The 18,905-nt window shown below is 42.9% G+C and overlaps 1 protein-coding gene across 1 annotated transcript in view; it reads left to right on the forward strand.

The window, feature by feature from the left end:
• LOC308336688 (catenin delta-2-like) overlaps positions 1–18,905 on the forward strand; it is a gene marked incomplete at both ends in the record, with an annotated part of 436,833 nt that overhangs the window by 328,723 nt on the left and 89,205 nt on the right. The window contains 2 exons of the mRNA XM_080794186.1: positions 5,739–5,988; positions 13,685–13,769. Of these exons, the coding sequence (XP_080650312.1) occupies positions 5,739–5,988; positions 13,685–13,769 (335 nt within the window). The remainder of the gene's footprint in view (positions 1–5,738; positions 5,989–13,684; positions 13,770–18,905) is intronic.

Below are 18,905 nucleotides of genomic sequence, written 5' to 3' on the forward strand. Positions count from 1 at the left end.
CCCAGCTGAACAGACGCCTTGTATTTTTTTCCCTGAGACAATTACAGTCAATTTGACTTCAATAACACTCACCCTTCCCCATCAGTAAACAACAATCAAACGTCTTCATTGTTGAGGCTAATTGGAGCTCTCTTAATCAAATCGTCCATTAAGGTCTTCTGAAAAAAGCCCAATCTATACAGTGGGGTGGGATGGGAGCCTGCCACACATGAGGGAATAGACTGTGGAGGAATATATTCATTTATTGTCACTGTCGGGCCGAAACCTCGTATCTCAGGGGAGTAATTTGTTTTATTCCGAATTACTCCCCTGTTTTGTCAAACAAGAGTGTCACGGGAAAGCAGCCAGAATAGCCTATGGGCTCCATTTTCGTCACCGCTAAAGCCCTTGTCCCTAAACTTCTTTTTTTTTGCTAAATCTACAAGCTCACAACGCACCTGAGCCTCTGCTACATCTGCTATCTTTTGTCCAGTGTTGTTTTCGTCGACTAAAATTAGGAAAATAAAATGTCCGTCGACTACCTTTTTTTCACTGACGAAAACTAAGACTAAATATAGTGACAATTTCGTCAAAAAAATTAAAACTAGACTACAATTTTAGGAAGGGACTAAGAGATCCAGTATAAGTAAAAGGAACAAGTCATTTTACACTTGCTTGCATACTGAAAATAGACGATATACAAGCTCACAACGCGTCACACTTGTTAATATTTTGCTATTCTGCTATTTTCAGCAAGTGATGATGGCATCATTACGATGGCATGAAGGCCCACCAACCTTTTGTTCGACAAAATCAACTGTAGATTTAGTTGACTAAAATCTTATGACATTTAGTCGACTAAAACTAGACTGATGGAGGGGAAAGGAACTGGTTGGAATAACGTGTTCCTTCCACGCGTTACGTCCCACCGGGGAAGCCCCCCTCTCATGTGTGAAGAAGCAGCTTGGACCCCTCACGCATAGAAGGAAGCATGAGGTCTGGTCCGTTGCTCTCCCGAGGTTGCCAGAGGGGAGTGAATAGCGCCCGGGATTGCATTAGAGATATGTCACTGCAGGGTGAAAGAAAAGGGTTGCAAAAATTGTGGGCTAAAAAAAATGGAAGAAAAAAAGTAGTGTATTGTATTTTCTTTCTTTTTTTTTAACGAAAAATCACAAAAGGTTTGAATATGGAGAGGCCCGACAGCAGCATTATTAGTCATCCCCCATGGCTTGGCGGTGCAGGAAAGCGCTGAGCGACAGCACGGGGGTTTATTAAACTATGTGCTGTGCTCAGCAGTCGGCACACGGCTTGTTTTTTCCTCCTTAAGGATGTTATTTCCAAGTATAGCTTCCACTCCTCTGACTGGGAAGTGTCTCAATATAAGCAGCCGCGCGAGGAATTAGTGGGGGGCTGCTGTCAGCGGTATATAGTGGAGGAAAAAAGTTGTTTGTTTGTTTGTTTGTTTATTTATTTATTTAGCCCGGTCCTATACGGTTCTACAAGCTTTCCGGAAAAGAAATACGGAATAAAATGTGTATTGCTATATCAGTGCTGCTCAAACTTTTTCACGTCAATGACCCCCACAAGTATTGTATTATTATTATTATATAATTCTGTATTTGGTCACCGACCCCCCCCCCCCCCCCCCCTCATATGAAAATGTTGTTCCAGGGAGCCCCAGAAGCAAAGTTTTGAGTTAAAATGCGTCAAAAGTACGAAATAATACTATAGACCCTGAGTGGGGGGCTGTGAACAGTTCGGAAACCCGCCGTATACCTGTGACATCATGGGTACGGTTTGGTCATTTCAAACGGACGTGAACGACTGTTGCATGTGCTGAGATGAATGCAGTGGTGCAAATAGTATTCAACTGTTATCTGTTACTCAAAATAGTAAAAGTATCAATACTGCAATGTAGAACTACACTGTTCCAAGTAAAAGTCTGGCATTCAAAGTATTCACTATTCACTATGCAGAATGTCTAATTTCAAGTTTTCAAATGTATACACATGGCCGGAATGTACATAGGGCTGAAGTGTTTTGCAATGATAAGTGAAGTATCTATAACGTTTTAAAATAGTGGGGTAAAAGTAAAAAATTTGGCCCCTACATGTAATGGAGTAGAAGTATTGGAAGTATTGTAAATTGGAAATACTCAAGTAAAGTAAAGTAAAACTTAAAATTGTACTTAAGTACAGCACTTAAGTAAATGCGCACAGGGGACTCATCCGCGAGGCTACATCATTATGAAATAGCTTATTCATTTCTCAAGCCATTTCATACTATAGTACTCCACAGGCTGTTGCAGTCCCATTGGGATTCCTGCATGCCATTCATTTTCTCCAGAGAGAATTGTACTATCAGCCATACTGTCGTAACAATTTAATGTCTGCATGCACACGCACTGCTGCCTTTTTCTGATTTTTTTGCTGCATTTTCCTGCAGTTTTTTACGGACAAAAACGTATACAGTTGTTAAACAATAGCTTAGTCACATGTCTGTATGCAATGAAGCTACTGTATGCTAGCTACTGTTTTCATTTGCAATTTATTGTTGGAGAAATACATCACTGATTCACTACCCACAATGCTAATGTGTAGCAGCGATGGCGGAGTTCCAGCTACTATGGTAAATCTAGTCTAGTTAGTTGCTGCGAGAGTGAGGCCTAGCCAACACCAACTTGGGATTCCTGGATCGCTGCCCTACACAATTTCCTATCCAACATCAGGTTCTTGAGCTCTGCAGTGTTGTCAGCCAAGCTGATGCGCCGGAGCTTCATCCCCCTCCTGGCTTTGCCCTGTGGTTGGCTCCCATAGGGTCAATTTACTTACCTCGAGTTCTGGGTGCCTGACACAGTGCCCTGCCAGCCTCATCCTTCTCTTTCTGTGACCTGTGGTAGGTCCCCATAGAGGTCCACATTTCCGATGCGGTCCGTCCATGTGACACCTAGTGCCATTTGTATAGCATTATTGTGTAGACTAGACTCCATCCAGGGCTTTTTCCTGTTCCTGTATTGCAAGGTCCATGTCTCGGCCCCCCCCCCCCCCCCCAGCCCATCAGTCAGTTTTAAAACCAGTCAGCAAATCCCAGAGAAAGTCAATCATTTCACCAGTCAGTCATTCAGTTAGTTATTCAGTCAAATAATATAGATTAATAAGCATAATAAATAATACGACTGAAGGACACAGCTTAAATGTGTCCTTGCAGCCCAAATGAGAGAAGAGTGTCCGCTCAACCTCTATTCAGCAGGCTGGCGGCCAGAGATAACACTGGGGCCGATTAACTCGCACTGCGTCCTCCTAATGCATAGTGCTGTAAGTTGCCGGGCAAGAAACCTTGTATCTCCATAATCTTTCAATTATTATCGTTATTTCTTTTTCATGAATGAATCCATTATTACTTCATCGTGCTACAGTATACAGTGTTATGGAAAAGCATAGCAAAAGTATCCCATCAACAAGCTCACAGTGTGTTGCGATGTAGACCGGAACTGCACCTATGCTTTCTATGGCATGGGTTCCCAAAGTGGGGTCTGGGGACCCCTGGGGGTCAAGGTCTTACCTAGCTCAATTATAGATATAGTTAGGAACCAAATGGACCCTTATGGGTCTGTAACTCATTTGGTTCCATTTGTACGCTTTCAATTAACAGTGGTTTTACAATATAAATCGTGGTGCCAGAGATAGAAATGCCATTAAATCGGGGGTCCGTAGCATAATGCGTGTGAAACTGGGGGGTCCATGAAATGAATGTTTCGGAATCACTGCTAGAGCTGTAAAAATCCTCCCTTATCGGGGTCACTGGCATATGTTTTCAAATGGGGGGTCCGTGGCCTAATAAAATGTTGATTTGGGGGTCCTTGACACGAAAAAGTTTGGGAACCACTGCACTGTTCTATGGCATATTATAGGCAGCTCCCGGCAGGATCCACCGCGAGAAACTACACGACTGCATGACACGATACTAATGAATTAGAGTGACAGAGAGAGAGAGGTGTGTGTGTGTGTGTGTGTGTACGTGTTTACGTGTGTGCGTCAATTTAACAAAGGTGCAGAGGATCAGAAATCAGCAGAGAGAGAGCGACGTTTGCGATACTGTATGCCAATTTTTTCTTCACTCCCTGGAAATATTGTCTGGATTTCCGAGGCTAGTTGCCATGTGACCCGTTGTGAGCTATAGTTGTTGGCCATACATTTCTGTATTATATATATATATTTTTTAATATAAATGTGACCAGATTTGACTGAGAGCATGCCATTGTGCAAATTTCTGCTTTTCACTAGAGATCTTTTTCAAAATGAGTTAATAGCACAGGCAGACAGGCAGCTCTGTCAGAGCTGAAATCGACATGTAAATATAAAATAAATGCTTAAACGTGTAGCTAGGTGTAATGTCGGAGACCAACCTTTCAAGCCTGTTTTCTCAACTCGCTGTTTTCTGCAAGACATTACTCTATAAGCCATATCTCCAAAACTGGTGGGTCAAACTGAACAACCAAATATGTCAATTTGAACACGGTATATGTATCTCTGCTGTCCGGAAGAAACAACCTAACTCCAAATTGTTTATTTTTCCAGGAAATGAAGAAAACCTTACATTTTAAAACAAAGCAATACTGCCTCATCAAAGTTGACTGCTGTGACTTTTATTTACTGTCAATTACTTCCATGGGAGGGGGAGAGGTGGTGGAGTTAGCTGCTACTTTTCACTGGTGCAATGTTGTTTTAACCAACACACAGATATAAAGGGTGCTGTTCAATAGCACTGATAAAGGAAACAAATCAAAAACCTCAAAAATGGAGTTAGGTGGTTTTCTCCTGACTGCAACGATATATGTTTTTGAATCTCTTTCCCGTGCAGCATTCCCATGTGCCTTACAATACAATTGTACAATGCACACACACACACACACACACGCACACACGTCCCGTGTGCGCGTGCACATTTGCGTGCATCTGCACACGCGTTGGTGTGTGTGTGTGTATACTGTGTGTGCGTACGTCATGAGGGCTGATCACGCGCTCTATTCCCCCGATGACTGAGCTTTACGAATATAGCATTATTTGAGAGGATCTACTGTTCATTAGATGACTCGCTGTGGGAGAACAAACTCCCACACAGATATAATGAAGAATGGAGACATCAGAGCAGTGGTTTTCACATCAAGGTCCATCATTTTATTCTGCATTTGAGCAACGGACCACCGTTGGATGACATTTAGCCTCTCAGAGCTCAAAACTAAAGAATAGTTTTTATTTCTTTTTTGTCCACAATTCCATGCTTTTGGTACAAATGTTGATAAAAAGCTAAGACTTTTCGTATAAGTTAATGGTAATTGAACTCCTGAGAGCGTAAAATGAAACCAAATGGTCCATTTGGTTTTATTTTATCTTTTAGCTGGGGCCACCAGGAACCCCCTCAAGGACCACTGGCGGTCTCCGGTATAGGGCTTTCACTTCTAGTGATTTTTACTAGTTGACTAGTTGCCTAGTTCAGTGTTTCCCAACCTTTTTTCTGCCAGGGCACACTTTTCATAGCCAAAAAATCCCAGGGCACACCTAGATATATGGGGGGGGGGTCATCTTCGTTTCTGTTCATTGTTTGTTTCATTAGTCGTTTCATGCCTTCTTCTGTTCGTTAATAAACCTTGTTAAACGTCTTAATTTGGTGGTGTGGTCCTTAATCGATATGAAGACGAGAATGACGAACAATGAAGAATGTGAGAATGATCGTGCATTGTCTCTCTCTCCCCCTCCCAGGTAAATACGCCATGAGGGACTTGATCCACCGTCTGCCGGGCGGGTCGGTCGGCTCCAACGGCGCCAACGGCGCTGGCAACACGTCCCCTCCCCCTCCCCCGCCGGTCAAGGCCATGTCCGACGACACGGTGACGGCCGTGTGCTGCGCGCTGCACGAGGTCATCACCAAGAACATGGAGAACGCCAAGGCGCTGCGCGACGCCAACGGCATCGGGAAGCTCATCGCCATCGCCCGCAGCAAGGGAGACAAGTGAGTGTAATAATAGCACATATCTATCCATCCATCTTCAACCCGCTTATCCGTGGTCGGGTTGCGAGGGCAACAGCTCCACCAGAGAGCTCCAGACTTCCCTCTCCAGAGCAGCATTAGTACCTTCCTCCTGGGGCTTCCCGAGGTGTTCCGAGAAGGCCAGTGAGTCGATGTAATCCCTCCAACTGCACCTTGGTCTGCCCCGGGGTCTACTCTCCTCCCAGTGGGACGTCCCTCCCGGACCTCCCTATAGGGAGACTCTCGAGAGGCATCCCGTCAAGCAGTGGTGGAAAAAGTGCTCACTTGTTTTACTTGAGTAAAAAAGTATCAATACTGCCATGTAGAACTACTCCGTTGCAAGTGAAAGTCCGCTATTCAAAATGTACTTAAGTATTGGCACCAAATGTACCAGCTAGCACCCCGATGCTAACGTGAGTAGCATTAGGACTTGATCAATCAAAAGCACTATAAAACACCAATTGACGTTGATCTATGGCAATGGCGTGGAGCGTAGGATTTATTAATTGGCGGATATATACGCAAACGGCGCGATAACTGTTAAAAAAAAAAGGTGTGATAAGGCGGCATCTGCACCGAGGTGCAAACGAAAAAAGGAGTGAAAAGGCTAACTCGGCGCCCGGTGAGTTAAGTATAGCCTACAGCGTACGTAAAATGTACTTACTTTCCACGACTGCCATCAAGTTTATTTTCTTGTTTATTATTGAATATGTTTATTGAGCTATAGACTCTGTGGACGTGGATATTACAGAGAGGCGTTCAAGAGATTGAACAAACAAGTGAAAGGTTATATCCCAGATGCCAAAAGTTTAGCGACTTCTTCCCGCAAGCAATGTTTGTCCTCCAAACTCCAATTGTGTCGTTGTCCAAATAGAGCAGGAACGTGTCCGTGCGTGCGTGCGTGCGTGTGTGCGTGCGTGCGTGCGTGCGTGCATGCGTGTGCCAGCCACACGTGTTGGCCGGAGGCATGCTGGTTGCAGTGTGACACTTCATGGATTTATTCACAGCCTCAGGATGCAGGCCATTAGTCACCCATTAGTCACCCATTTATGTATTATATATATACTGGAGAGGAGAGGAGAGGAGAGGAGAGGAGAGGAGAGGAGAGGAGAGGAGAGGAGAGGAGAGGAGAGGAGAGGAGAGGAGGCGAGGCATTATTATCCAATTGTCCATTTGGTATCACCTTGGCCGACAAAAGAAATCAATGAGCCAAAATGAAAATATTGTAGTATAGTATATCATTGCTGTTCATTAAAAATGACCAATGCCCTCTTGGGGGCCTATAAAGCAATGTACTCAGCCACATAATTATAGAATAGAATAGACTTTATTTTCCATTTGCACAAGTGGATAGGAAATCTTGGAGCGCAGCTCCCAGGGTTAGCATTAAAAAAAAGTGAGAAAAGAAACATAGAACATACAATCCTAGAATACATAAGTGCATCATATATAGTCTACCTAAAAACAATGCATATTCAAGTGCGTCTTTCAAATAAAGCGCTTCATAGTCTGCCTAAAAACAGTGCATACCAGGTAATTCAATTCGTCTTTCTTGATTCAGTTCATCTATCATATTGATTTCCGTCCCTAATGTCCTCGGCTACTAGTCGCACAGTAGCAGGGAATAAAACGGTTGGAGAAGCGTGTTGTGTTGTGGGGGTGGAGATGCTCTCTGGCCGGTGGCGGTGTCTCAGGTTGTGGCCCTGAGTCCCTCCACACGAACAGAGAGTGTTAGCAGGATGGTGTGGATCCTTAAGGATGCTCCGTGCTCTCCTCCTACAGCGCTGTGTGTGTAGATTGTGTCCATGGCAGGGAGATTTAATCCAAAAGTTCTCTCCGCGCTTTAGACAACTCGTTGCAACGATTTCCTCTTAAGCTTTCAACGAGTCCTCTGTAGGCCAGAGTAAGGGCCTGAGGACCAAGTCCTATGTTTATGAAGAGATGAGCGGTTTACACACACATGGATGTGGGGATGGCTATAGATCAAGTGAGCAGGGGGTTCCTACTGTACCTAGCTGCCATGGCAACTGGCATGTCAGGGGGGGGTCGTGGTTGTCATAACACTGTGCCTTCATGAGCTGGAGGTCATACATTATTAGCCCATTTAGACCTGGGAACGATTCTATACAAAAGGTCTTCTAAATCATGACAGTTTTCTGATTCTATGTCAGTTGGTTCTCAAACATTTTCATATCAAGGACCCCCAAGATTTTATATGTAATTAGCCGCCAACCCCCATCTGAAAATATGATGTTCCAGGGACCCCTCCAGAAGCAAAGTTTTCTCTGTTTATTATGATTTTTGGTATACAAGCATTTCAAGAATGTTCAACCAGTAAGTTACAGATTGGAAAAAAGATAGCAGAAACATACAAACCAACAAAACAAGAGACTTACACTAAAAAGAGACAAAACATAACCATCAACAGAAGCAAAGATTTGAGTTGAAAACGTAAAAATAGCAGATTTACAAACTCGTATAGCGCTGCACTCGGTGCAACGCTACGAGCTTGTAGATCTGTCATTTTCCAACAGCTATAGCATAACATAATGCTTAAAACACTAAAAAGGGTTGCCGCCCACAATGGGTTAACACGGTATGGAGCGCGTATTATGTGCAGCGAAGGGGGGTGGGGGGAAATGACAGCGAAAGAGCTTGTGTTTTCATGTGTTCAGTAGATGTGCCGGCTATGAGTTCTGCTTCTCCGTTTTCATCATCATCTTCACTTTTCACTGTTAGTGATGTTATCATATCAGCCTCATCTGATCTTTGAAGTAGCTCCTCCTGTTCATATTTAATCTGTTAGTTAGGAATCCTTCACCATTGTGAGGAACAACACCAGAGTCGGCGTGTAGGGAGTGGAGTCACAGAGAGGAGCTGAGCAGAGCAGAGGAGAATCCTCTAGGGATGTGTAGCTGACATTGACTGATGCTGACATAGAAATGAGTGGGAAGAATAACATCATTAACACCAAGTCATTTATATACTGTAGTGTAGGCTGGAGCCCAGTGGTGGGAAAAAAACTACTAACATTATTTACTTAAGTAAAAGTATCAATACTGCAATGTAGAAATTATGACATTAAGCAAAACTAGTCGACTAGTAAATCTACTAGTCGACCTTGTTGGTACTAACTAGTTGATAAGAAAAAATGAAGATTTTTTTTTGTAGGCCTCAAGATCAGGTAGATTTTAGTTATAGTCACTATATGTACACAGTTTTTAAATTTACTAATATTTATTTCCAAAAAAAAACTTAGTTTACTAGTTGCCTATACTAGTCGACTAGTCAACTAGTAAAAATGACGTGATGTGAATGCCCTAGTAGAAATACTCTGTAAGTCCAGAATTGAAAATGCACTTGGGTAAAAGTACACAGGTATTGCTATCAGAATGTAGTTAAAGCACCAAAAGTAGAAACAGCATGCATGGATGGATGCAAAACAATCTTTTGAAAATCTACAATAAATGGTATATAGAGCGGAAGTGGGTAATGTTTTGTCATAATAATCAAAATCTACAAAGTAACTATAGTAACTAAAGTGTCCAAATAATTGTAGTGGAGTAAAAGTACATTTGAATCTGAGATGTAGTGGAGTAGAAGTAAAAGTACAGAAGATTGGAAATACAGTATAAATTAACAGATACCTCAAAATTGTACTTAACCCATTTTGGGCATTATGTTATGCTTTAGCTATTGAAAAATAGCAGATCTACAAGCTCATAGCTTGTAGGTTTGCAATTTTTGAAAAATCGAAGAACGACTGACACAGAAACCTAGCTTTTTCAGAAAAATGTCAGGATGTAGAAGACATTTTTAGAATCTGATCTAAGGTCAAAATGGGTTTTAAGTACAGTACTTGAGTAAATGTACTTCTAGTTGCTTTACACCACTTCTGACGCCCAGTGCTTATTAATTTCCTACAATCCATATAAAAACATCCAGATCATCTGCAGCAAAGTATACAGAAACATACCTCGGGAGAGCAGAGAATACTACAGACGAGTCCAACAGGGGTGTTGTGGCATGCTGCAGCATCTTAAACATCTCATTGACCCGTACCTTTTTTCTGAGGCCGTTTGAAGATTTCTTTAAAACTACGTACGTCTATGTCTTGACAGCACACATCAAAGGGTTGGGGGTGGGTTCAGTCAGCTTGCATGGCGCTGTTAGCTTCGTTTCTGGGGGATTCAAGTCCCATCAGTCATCATTCTGCGTCTTTCATCTTCGTTGCAGCTCGGCGTTCCATCACATTCGGGCAGAAACCTCATATCTTTTTTATATAAGGAAGAAGGCATATTTTCTAAAAAGTGTGTTTTTATGTGGACACGCTTACACCAGTTCATTAAGTACGCCTGGTTTGCCTGGTGGGTGGTGATCCATCTGAACTGAAGCCGCACGCACAGCTGTCAAAGTCGAGTCAAAGTCGCACGATTAGTCACACAAGTTACCGCAGTGGAATTTGTTCTCCGCATTTGACCCATCTCTTGGAGCGGTGAGCCGCAGCGTGTGCCACACTCGGGAATCATTAGTTGATTTGATCCCCCCAATCCAACCCGTTGATGCTGAGTGCCAAGCAGGGAGCCATTGGGTCCCATTTGTACAGTCTTTGGTATGACACAGCCAGGGGATCGAACAGACTTAGACACTCTCTAAGTCTGTTTTTATCATTGGCACGTTTGACTGTCAAGGTTTCAGCCAACCAGGAAGAAACCCTAAATACAAAGGGAAGACATCATTGCACATAAACAACCACACCAAGGGGTCTAATGAAGTACTGTCACCTCATTAACACATGCATGAAAAACTGGAAAGAAATCACAACACTCCATATTTAATGTAAATGGATGTCCTCGACTCCTCGTCATACAAGAGTGTCACACAAAGGTAATGACATGAGCCAATCTAAAGGCTCGCCAAGGCGTCGCAAACCCCTTGTGAGCTTGTAGATCGACTGTTTTCACGTTTGAAAATGTTTTCATGACAACAATAATGAAAGGAACGGTTTTGGACATGCAAGGTTTTCACCCGAAAACAACGATTTCAACCTTTCTATATCTCCTCTTTTCTTTTGCACTCGTTTCTCCCCATTTTTGTTCGTTGTGCCAATCAATTCCTCCCCACACACATGTGCATCCAACGCAACAGGTCGACTCGCGAAATGCTGGTAGGCGGTGTTGATCGAATATTAATTACTCCAATACAATTTGACAGCAACTTGCAGTGGAGTAATACTATTTGACCAGTACAGGAGTATCTATACTTTGACTCAAGTACTTTGTCCATTACTGGTCGACATTGCTGTGTGAATGCAGATAACGTAGAAAATAGTTTGGCGCTCTAAACTCAAGGCTTACTAAAGCTAAAGCCAGATGTGAGAGACCATTATTAAAGTCCATAAACATCAGGAAAAAAAAGAAAAAAAGGCTTAAACTGTCTGAGTTTCTCTAGTGCCTTCCTTCCTCCTGATGATTGAAGCCCCTTTGCGAGGAATGACGAAACAAAGCCTACGCATTGTACGCAATTTGCCCTTCATATACAGCTCATTCCGAGTACGTCTGGTTAATATAAAATCATGAGTGCAATCTACCGGAGTGGCAATCAGTGTTCTGGGAGCCGTGCTGGGCTTCACCAAGGCATGCTGGCATGAAAGGCTAATTTGCATTGTAGTTATTATTACTTTTCCTTTCGCCAACAAATCCCAAGATAATGTGAATTCTTCCACAGCCTTACTGAAGCATAACCTCTCAGTCTTCTCTCAGTCTCTGCCATGTCGCACTGCCATCAGTGTCTGAATGGGTGAATGTAATGCACAATCTATGTAAAGCGCCTTGGATAAAGGCGCTATATAAATGCACCATTTGCCATTTTCCTTAGCTTACTTGACAGAAACTATAGATTAGAATCTATAATGTCACCCTCAGACTCCCTGAATAACATCTCTTTTAGCATTTATAATGCTCTTATCTCTTCTAAATTAACCCCACTCTCTGGGGTGAGGTATACATGGGAGAGGGAACTTTAAGACGGGGTTACGTGAGGATTGGTGGAGTGAAGCGCTACCTAGGATAAACTTGTTTATGTGCTCATATGTGTCTTATCCAATTTAAAGTGGTCCATAGGACACACTACACTAAGGTCAAGTTGAGCCCAATGTTTCCAGACACTAACGACTCCTGTATCAGCTGGTGTCGTCACTCGCCTGCAGACCATACACAATACTTTCTACTCCCGTTTCCTTTTTGGAAACATTTTAGTTTTTATACTCTCTCCGCAGTTTTTTGGCTTTCCCGTGCCTCCGTGTCCCCTAGTCCCTATTTCCGGTGTGTCTCCTGTGGTGGGCAGATTCAGTAGGTTGCCAGCCGGAGAGATTCAGTTGCATTCGCCCTCCCTCATAGCGAGACGCCGCATTTTGCTTCACTCACTGGAAAGGTCCACGACATCCTGGCTATAAAAGACCTGTCAACGTTTATCCACCTAGAAAAAAATAAATTCTTATAGAGGCTCATTGAATAATTTATCTAGAACTTGGGACCCTTTCCTTTATATTCATTATCTAACTAATAATTCATCAAATGGTGGTCCGTGGCTATAAAATAGTGGGCCATGGTTATCAAAATGGTTGAAAACCACTGTAAATACAAATCCCCAGGGTATGACGTATTCTGTGTTTGTTTCCAGAGGACACGCGCCTCGTGTCCTTTGAAAAGTTCAAGTTTGTATAACGTTGGGTAAAAACAGGAGGGCGGCCGGCCATGATTGCAGCCTCCTCCTCCTCCTCTGCCCGGCTGTCGATGCAGCCACTCCAGCGGGACTCATTTTTCAGCTAAGTGGCTGGGTGGTGGTGGAGGAGGAGGAGGAGGAGGAGGAGGAGGCCATTAGGCAAGGCAGGAGGAGAGGGTGATTTTAAAGTCATCTGGAGACGCTTGACTTTGCAGAGGGGAGAATGATTCTTCGCTCAACAGAGCGATGGTTCTCTCCTCAAGCCTGCAGGCGTCACTGGAGCACTTGGCAGGTTCGGTTATATAGTCCGGCAGACTGTTGTACAAAATGAACCTGCACGGAGAAATGATGTTGTCGCTGTCGAGTGGGAAACCCTGTATAGGTCCAAAATAAATAGTTTTTTTTTTTTATTATTTACCAATCATTTCCCATGCGTGCAGCCACCGGAGTATATAGCCAAAACAATAGCACAGTTCATGCAGAAATAGTGTTTTTTTGGAAGAGAAATTTTTGTTTCGACTTAAAACGTCAGTCACCACTCACCTGAAGAACGTGCAGGCCAGTTGAGTGCTCCAGTTCATTTTATTAGGGTATAGTCTCTCCTGAATTTACCATTGGTATTACCGGTGTGTCTCACTCTCTTCTGATGCAATTAAGTTGTCCCTGTTGAGCAACCGATGAGCCCTTCTACCTTCTGCTGGCTGAAGCGTGCAGGGTTTCTCTTCACCTAATATAGTGTGCCCCGTGGTCACAGATGTACATACTCGCGTACATGGTACTTAAGAACTGGGGGAACTTAAGTAAATGAAACCAATTGCTCTCCACCACTGAAGAAGTTTCACACATGGGAGTTCAAGATAAATAAGCTAACCCCTCTCTCTCTCTCTCCCTTTCTCTCTCTCTCTCTCTCTCTCTCTCTCTCTCTCTCTCTCTCTCTCTCTCTCTATCTCTCCAGGCACTCAGCCAAGGTGGTGAAGGCAGCCTCCCAGGTCCTCAGCAGCATGTGGCAGTACAGAGATCTGCGCTCCCTCTACAAGAAGGTAAAGCTGCATGCGTGACATCCTCACAGCTGAAATGTGTTTCAACGTTATGTAAATGAATGCCCTACGTCGTCATACAAGAGGGTCATGTGAAAGTAGAGGGGGCGAAAAAGCAGTTGTGAGCTGGTAGATATATTTTTTCCACATTTTATTTAGGATAAAAAGTTAGGACAGAAAGTTTAGGACGCCACAAGTGATTAGCCGGATTGGGTTGGAGAAAAAAAAAATGTGAGGACAGCTAAAAGTGAGGACGCCAATTGTGATTGGCCGCTGAGAAGTGAGGACGCCATTTGTGATGGGCTGGAATGTGATGACGACGTATGATGATAAGAACGGCCCTCACTTCGCACGGGTGTGATTTCTATATTATTAATTTAACTTGAAAGTCATTAAGTCAACTGGCACATGGTGCATGCGCACTAGTGCCTTTACCCAAAGCACTTTACAATGTGCATTTCATTCACACACCGATGGCAGAACGGACTGACCTCATGCTTCCTTCTATGCATGAGGAGTCCAAGCTGCTTCTTTACACCTGACAGGGGGGAGTTTCCCTGGTTTGACGTAGCGAGTGGAAGGAACACGTTATTCCAACCAGTTCCTTTCCTCTCCATCAGGCGCCCCGGCTGGCCAGGGGGAGGTAGTTTAGAGACCAGGATTACTGCATGTTTTTGTGAGGATATACCTATACCCTACGGGACACGGGGAGAACATGCAAACTCCACACAGAAACGTTTTAAGAGCTTTTTGATTAAATAATAAATAATAAATCCATTGGAACACAGGTTTTGGACATACAGGGTTTCCACCCCACAGTGACCACGCTTACTCTGCATGTTGTCGCTATCCTAATGACCCGTGCAACATCCCTTCTCTCTCTCTCTCTCTCTCTCTCTCTCTCTCTCTCTCTCTCTCTCTCTCTCTCTCTCTCTCTCTCTCTCTCTCTCTCTCTCTCTCTGTCATGCTCCTCTATTTAAAGTGTAGTGAGTCGGATATTACGAGTATAATCTTCTCCGCGCACAAAGCGCTTCTTGGCAGAATGGGGGTGACACAGGGGCCACTTAGTTTCATAACTTTGTCAAGGTTATGTAAGACTCTTAATCTGTTTTTCTCTGCTGGTGTATATAATTCCAAAACAAACCTATATACTTGATGTTTTTTTGCTTAGAACAGAAGATGAAAGGACTTATTTTCTTTGCATTATACGGTCAATGGTCATTCATGAGATCAATGCCATAATCGTGTGTTTGTTTACTGCTGTCTGCATGCCGGCCAGTTGACCACCTTATCAGACAACGTCACATTGCTGAGAGCCAGTATACCAGTGGTGTAGTAAAAGTAAAAGTACCAATACTGCAATTTAGAGTAAGTAAAAGTACGGAATTGAAAATGTACTTGAGTAGAAGTACAAAAGTACCGGCATCAAAATGTACTTAAAGTACTAAAAGCAAAAGTGTCTAATGAAGTACTGTCACCTCATAGACACAAATTGTGGCACTCCATCTTTAAAATTCTTAGCTGCCACATTCTGGATTATCTGTAAAAGAAAAATATATATTACTTATTTCCATCAAAATAAGTAGTAAAGTATGCCGCTTGGGATACAAATATGATTTTTGAGCGATGGAAATAAAATAATTAGCACAAAAAAACCCAATGCCCCATTCAATTCAATTCATTGAGGTAATGGTAGGGGGGAAATTGCCAATGAATAAGTGTGAAACTATCCTTTTAACCCATTTTGGTTAAAAATAGCAGATCTACAAGTTCGTAGCGCGCCACTCGGTGGCGCGCTACGAGCTTGTAGGTCTGCTATTTTTTTTAAATCGAAGAGCGACTGACATAGAAGACATTTTTAGAATCTGATCTCAGGTCAAAATGGAAAACTGTCAGGATTTAGAAGATTTTTTTTTTTAATCTGATCTCAGGTCAGAATGGAAAACTGTCAGGATGTAGAAGACATTTTTAGAATCTGATGATTCTGATCTCAGGTCAGAATGGGTTAAGGAACCACTGTGTTAACCCGTTTGCAAACAGCACGGGGAACAGCCTGAATGCCATGGCCTCTCCATGGCTTTAAATGTATCAGAGTGAGTGATATCCAGAGAGAGATACAGTGCAGATATGTCGACGGAATTTTATTGAATCTTTATTTATGTTTAGGGTCCTGAGTGTGTGTCTCTGAGCTGTTTAGCGCTCCCATGTTTCATTCTTATCCGTGTATCCCTCCCGGGGTTTCCGTAACACTTGATGTTGTCAGAGAGCTCTTTCCCTTGAAGTCAGAGCTAAATCTAAAATTCACTCCTGGTACAGCAGCTACGAGTGTGCGTATGTGTGTAGGAACGTGTGTATGTTAAAGGGACACTTCACCCTTTTTGCAACCAGATCTTACATTTGAATTATGTTTGGGACGCAAGAAACACTTTCCTTGGATTTTTATGTGGGTGTTTTTAGATATTTTAGAGTGTTGTCACTGGGCCAGTGTCATGGACACTGGGCTCACTTCCTTCCTGGACTGCAATTCCCATAATGCTTTGGTGCACTGCTCCTCCTTGTGGATAGCGGTAGCGCTGTCTTACTGAGACAACATGTAGTCCAGGAAGTAAGTGAGCCCAGTGTCCATGACATCATGGAGCCCATGGACCCTTTGAAATACCTAAAAACACATATTACCCACATAAAAACTCCAGGAAAGTGTTTCTTGTCTCCGAAACATTCTGCAATATGAGTACTTTTACTTTTAGTAATGAAAGTACATTTTGATGCCGATACTTTTGTACTTTCACTCAAGTACATTTTAAATTCCGTACTTTTGCTTGTAACGAAGTAGTTCTAAATTGCAGTATTGGTACTTTTACTGAAGTAAAACAAGTTAGTACTTTTTTCCACCACTGCAATAAATTGGGAGGAGAGACATGCACTTCCACACACCCAACATTGTGCAGGCTTGTGCTAAGCGAAATATATAACGGAGAACGCTCACATAAGGATGGGGTTTATTGCTCCTGAGTGCTATATGCTACAGCAGCAACAAATCCTACTGTTGGAGGGGTGCAGTAATTAGTTTAGACAGTTTTTGGTTTAGACTATATAGTCATTGGTTAGACCAGTCATTAGTCCTACAACTACAACCTACTGTATCTCAAACCCTCACCCCCTAAACCTAACCTCCCATGGGGCAGCACACCTAAACCTAACCTTAACCCATGTCTAACCTAATGACTAGTCTAAACTAAGTATGCACCCCCTGTTGGAGCACACGTGAGTGTTCTGTTTTAGTTTTCTTTCTTTTTTTTATGTAATTAAAGCCAACGGCATTGTCACCTCTAACTTTGAACAGGCTTAGCTCAGGAACCGTTTGACCATCAGCAATACAACGTTGATACGTGTATGCGTCTCCTCGTGCGGAGCGACTTTCGCACTCTGACTTTTGACCTCTGACCTTTAGATCACCCACCATTTTTAACGATATGGAAAACCAGTTCAAATCTATCTCCTCCCGGGATCTTTGATCAAAAATGCACAACACATTTCCACACGTGAGACTTTGGACCTATATCGACAAAAAATCGGGAGTACATATAAGTGGAAAAAAAGGTTTTATATGAGCCAATGCAAATTGCCCCTCCCCCCTACAACAACACAATCTGCCTAGTCAGCTTCTTTTAGAACGGAATCCCAATTGTTTTGAATAATAATAATTAGAAGAAGAAGAACCAATCAGCCAAAAAGGCTATAAAATAAATCGGCAATCTCTCTCTTAGTTTTAACTGGAATGTTTTTCCGACGGTATAGCCAACGAATCCTGTGCTATTTAGTTTTACAAAGTAATATGGTATGATATTATTGTTCTGGCGGAGTAATACCTTACATTGCTCGTTACTGGGTAAAGTATTATTATCACAGTAATATATTTCTCACATGCTACTATACTCGTGGGGACAGTTGGCCAACTTGGCCCTCACAAGTACACCAATTCAAGTACACACACACACACACACACACACACACACACGCACGCACGCACACACGCACGCACGCACGCACGCACGCACGCACGCGCACACACACACACACACACGTGGGGGGAAAATATCATGCTGTACATTCACACTGTTACACTTTGTCATAACCTGTTCTTGCTGGACTGCTCTGGTTCACTTCTTGACAAATGATACAGCCTGGACACTTTATCACACAGACACACACACACACACGCACACATGCACAAATGACAGATGAAGGTCAGGCCTGGTCAGACAGGTGCGGTGGTTTACACACACATGCTCATGTCATGTGAAAGATTCAAGGTACATACAGTACATTATGTTCCAAAGATGGACTGTGTGTGTGTGTGTGTGTTTGTGACACTGCACGCTCTTCCTCTCTCTCTCTCTCTCTCTCTCTCTCTCTAGTAACTATAGTTTTAAAATTATTGTAAATAACTTTTTACTCAGTGGGTGAGTAAAAAGTATGATATTTGCCTCTGAGTTGTAGTGGAGAAGAAGCACCGTGAATTGTAAACGCTCCAGTTGTGAAGTCGTTTAGAAGGACATGCAGCTGGGGAGTCGGGGGGGGGACAAGACGAATTTATTTGATTATAATCTCCACCTTACATCTGCTGTAAAGATAGCCAAATCAATCGAAGTACCTGTACAGTGTATGCTATAGTGTATATTGAGCGATGTGCTTCACGGTGGAAACCGTAGCGCCTGTCAGTCACACCATAATGTGACTAAATTTCACTGAGGGACTGCCATTGGATTTGGTTTTTCATGTCATATGAAAGCAGGGAACCATAGCTTCAAATTGACACATTGGTTGTTCAGTTTGACCCTCCAGTTTTGGAGATAAATGCATTTTATTGTATTCTTGCAGGCTTCAACGGCTCACTTCTGTGGTCTCTAACATTACACCTAGCTACATGTTTAAGCATTTATTTCATATTTACATGTCTATTTCAGCTCTGACAATGAACTCATTTTCACCTCATGGTGAAAAGCTAGAGGTTGTGCAATGGCAGGCTCTCAGTCAAATCGGGTCAGATATTTCTTTACTACCGTGTCACTCCCGACTGAGCCGAAGGCAAAAAGTGAAATGCACAAACGCATATCTTTTTTTGGTCAGCGGACGACC

This window comes from Protomyctophum bolini (genome assembly GCF_963924005.1).
Source record: "Protomyctophum bolini genome assembly, chromosome: 21".
Classification (NCBI taxonomy): domain Eukaryota; kingdom Metazoa; phylum Chordata; class Actinopteri; order Myctophiformes; family Myctophidae; genus Protomyctophum; species Protomyctophum bolini.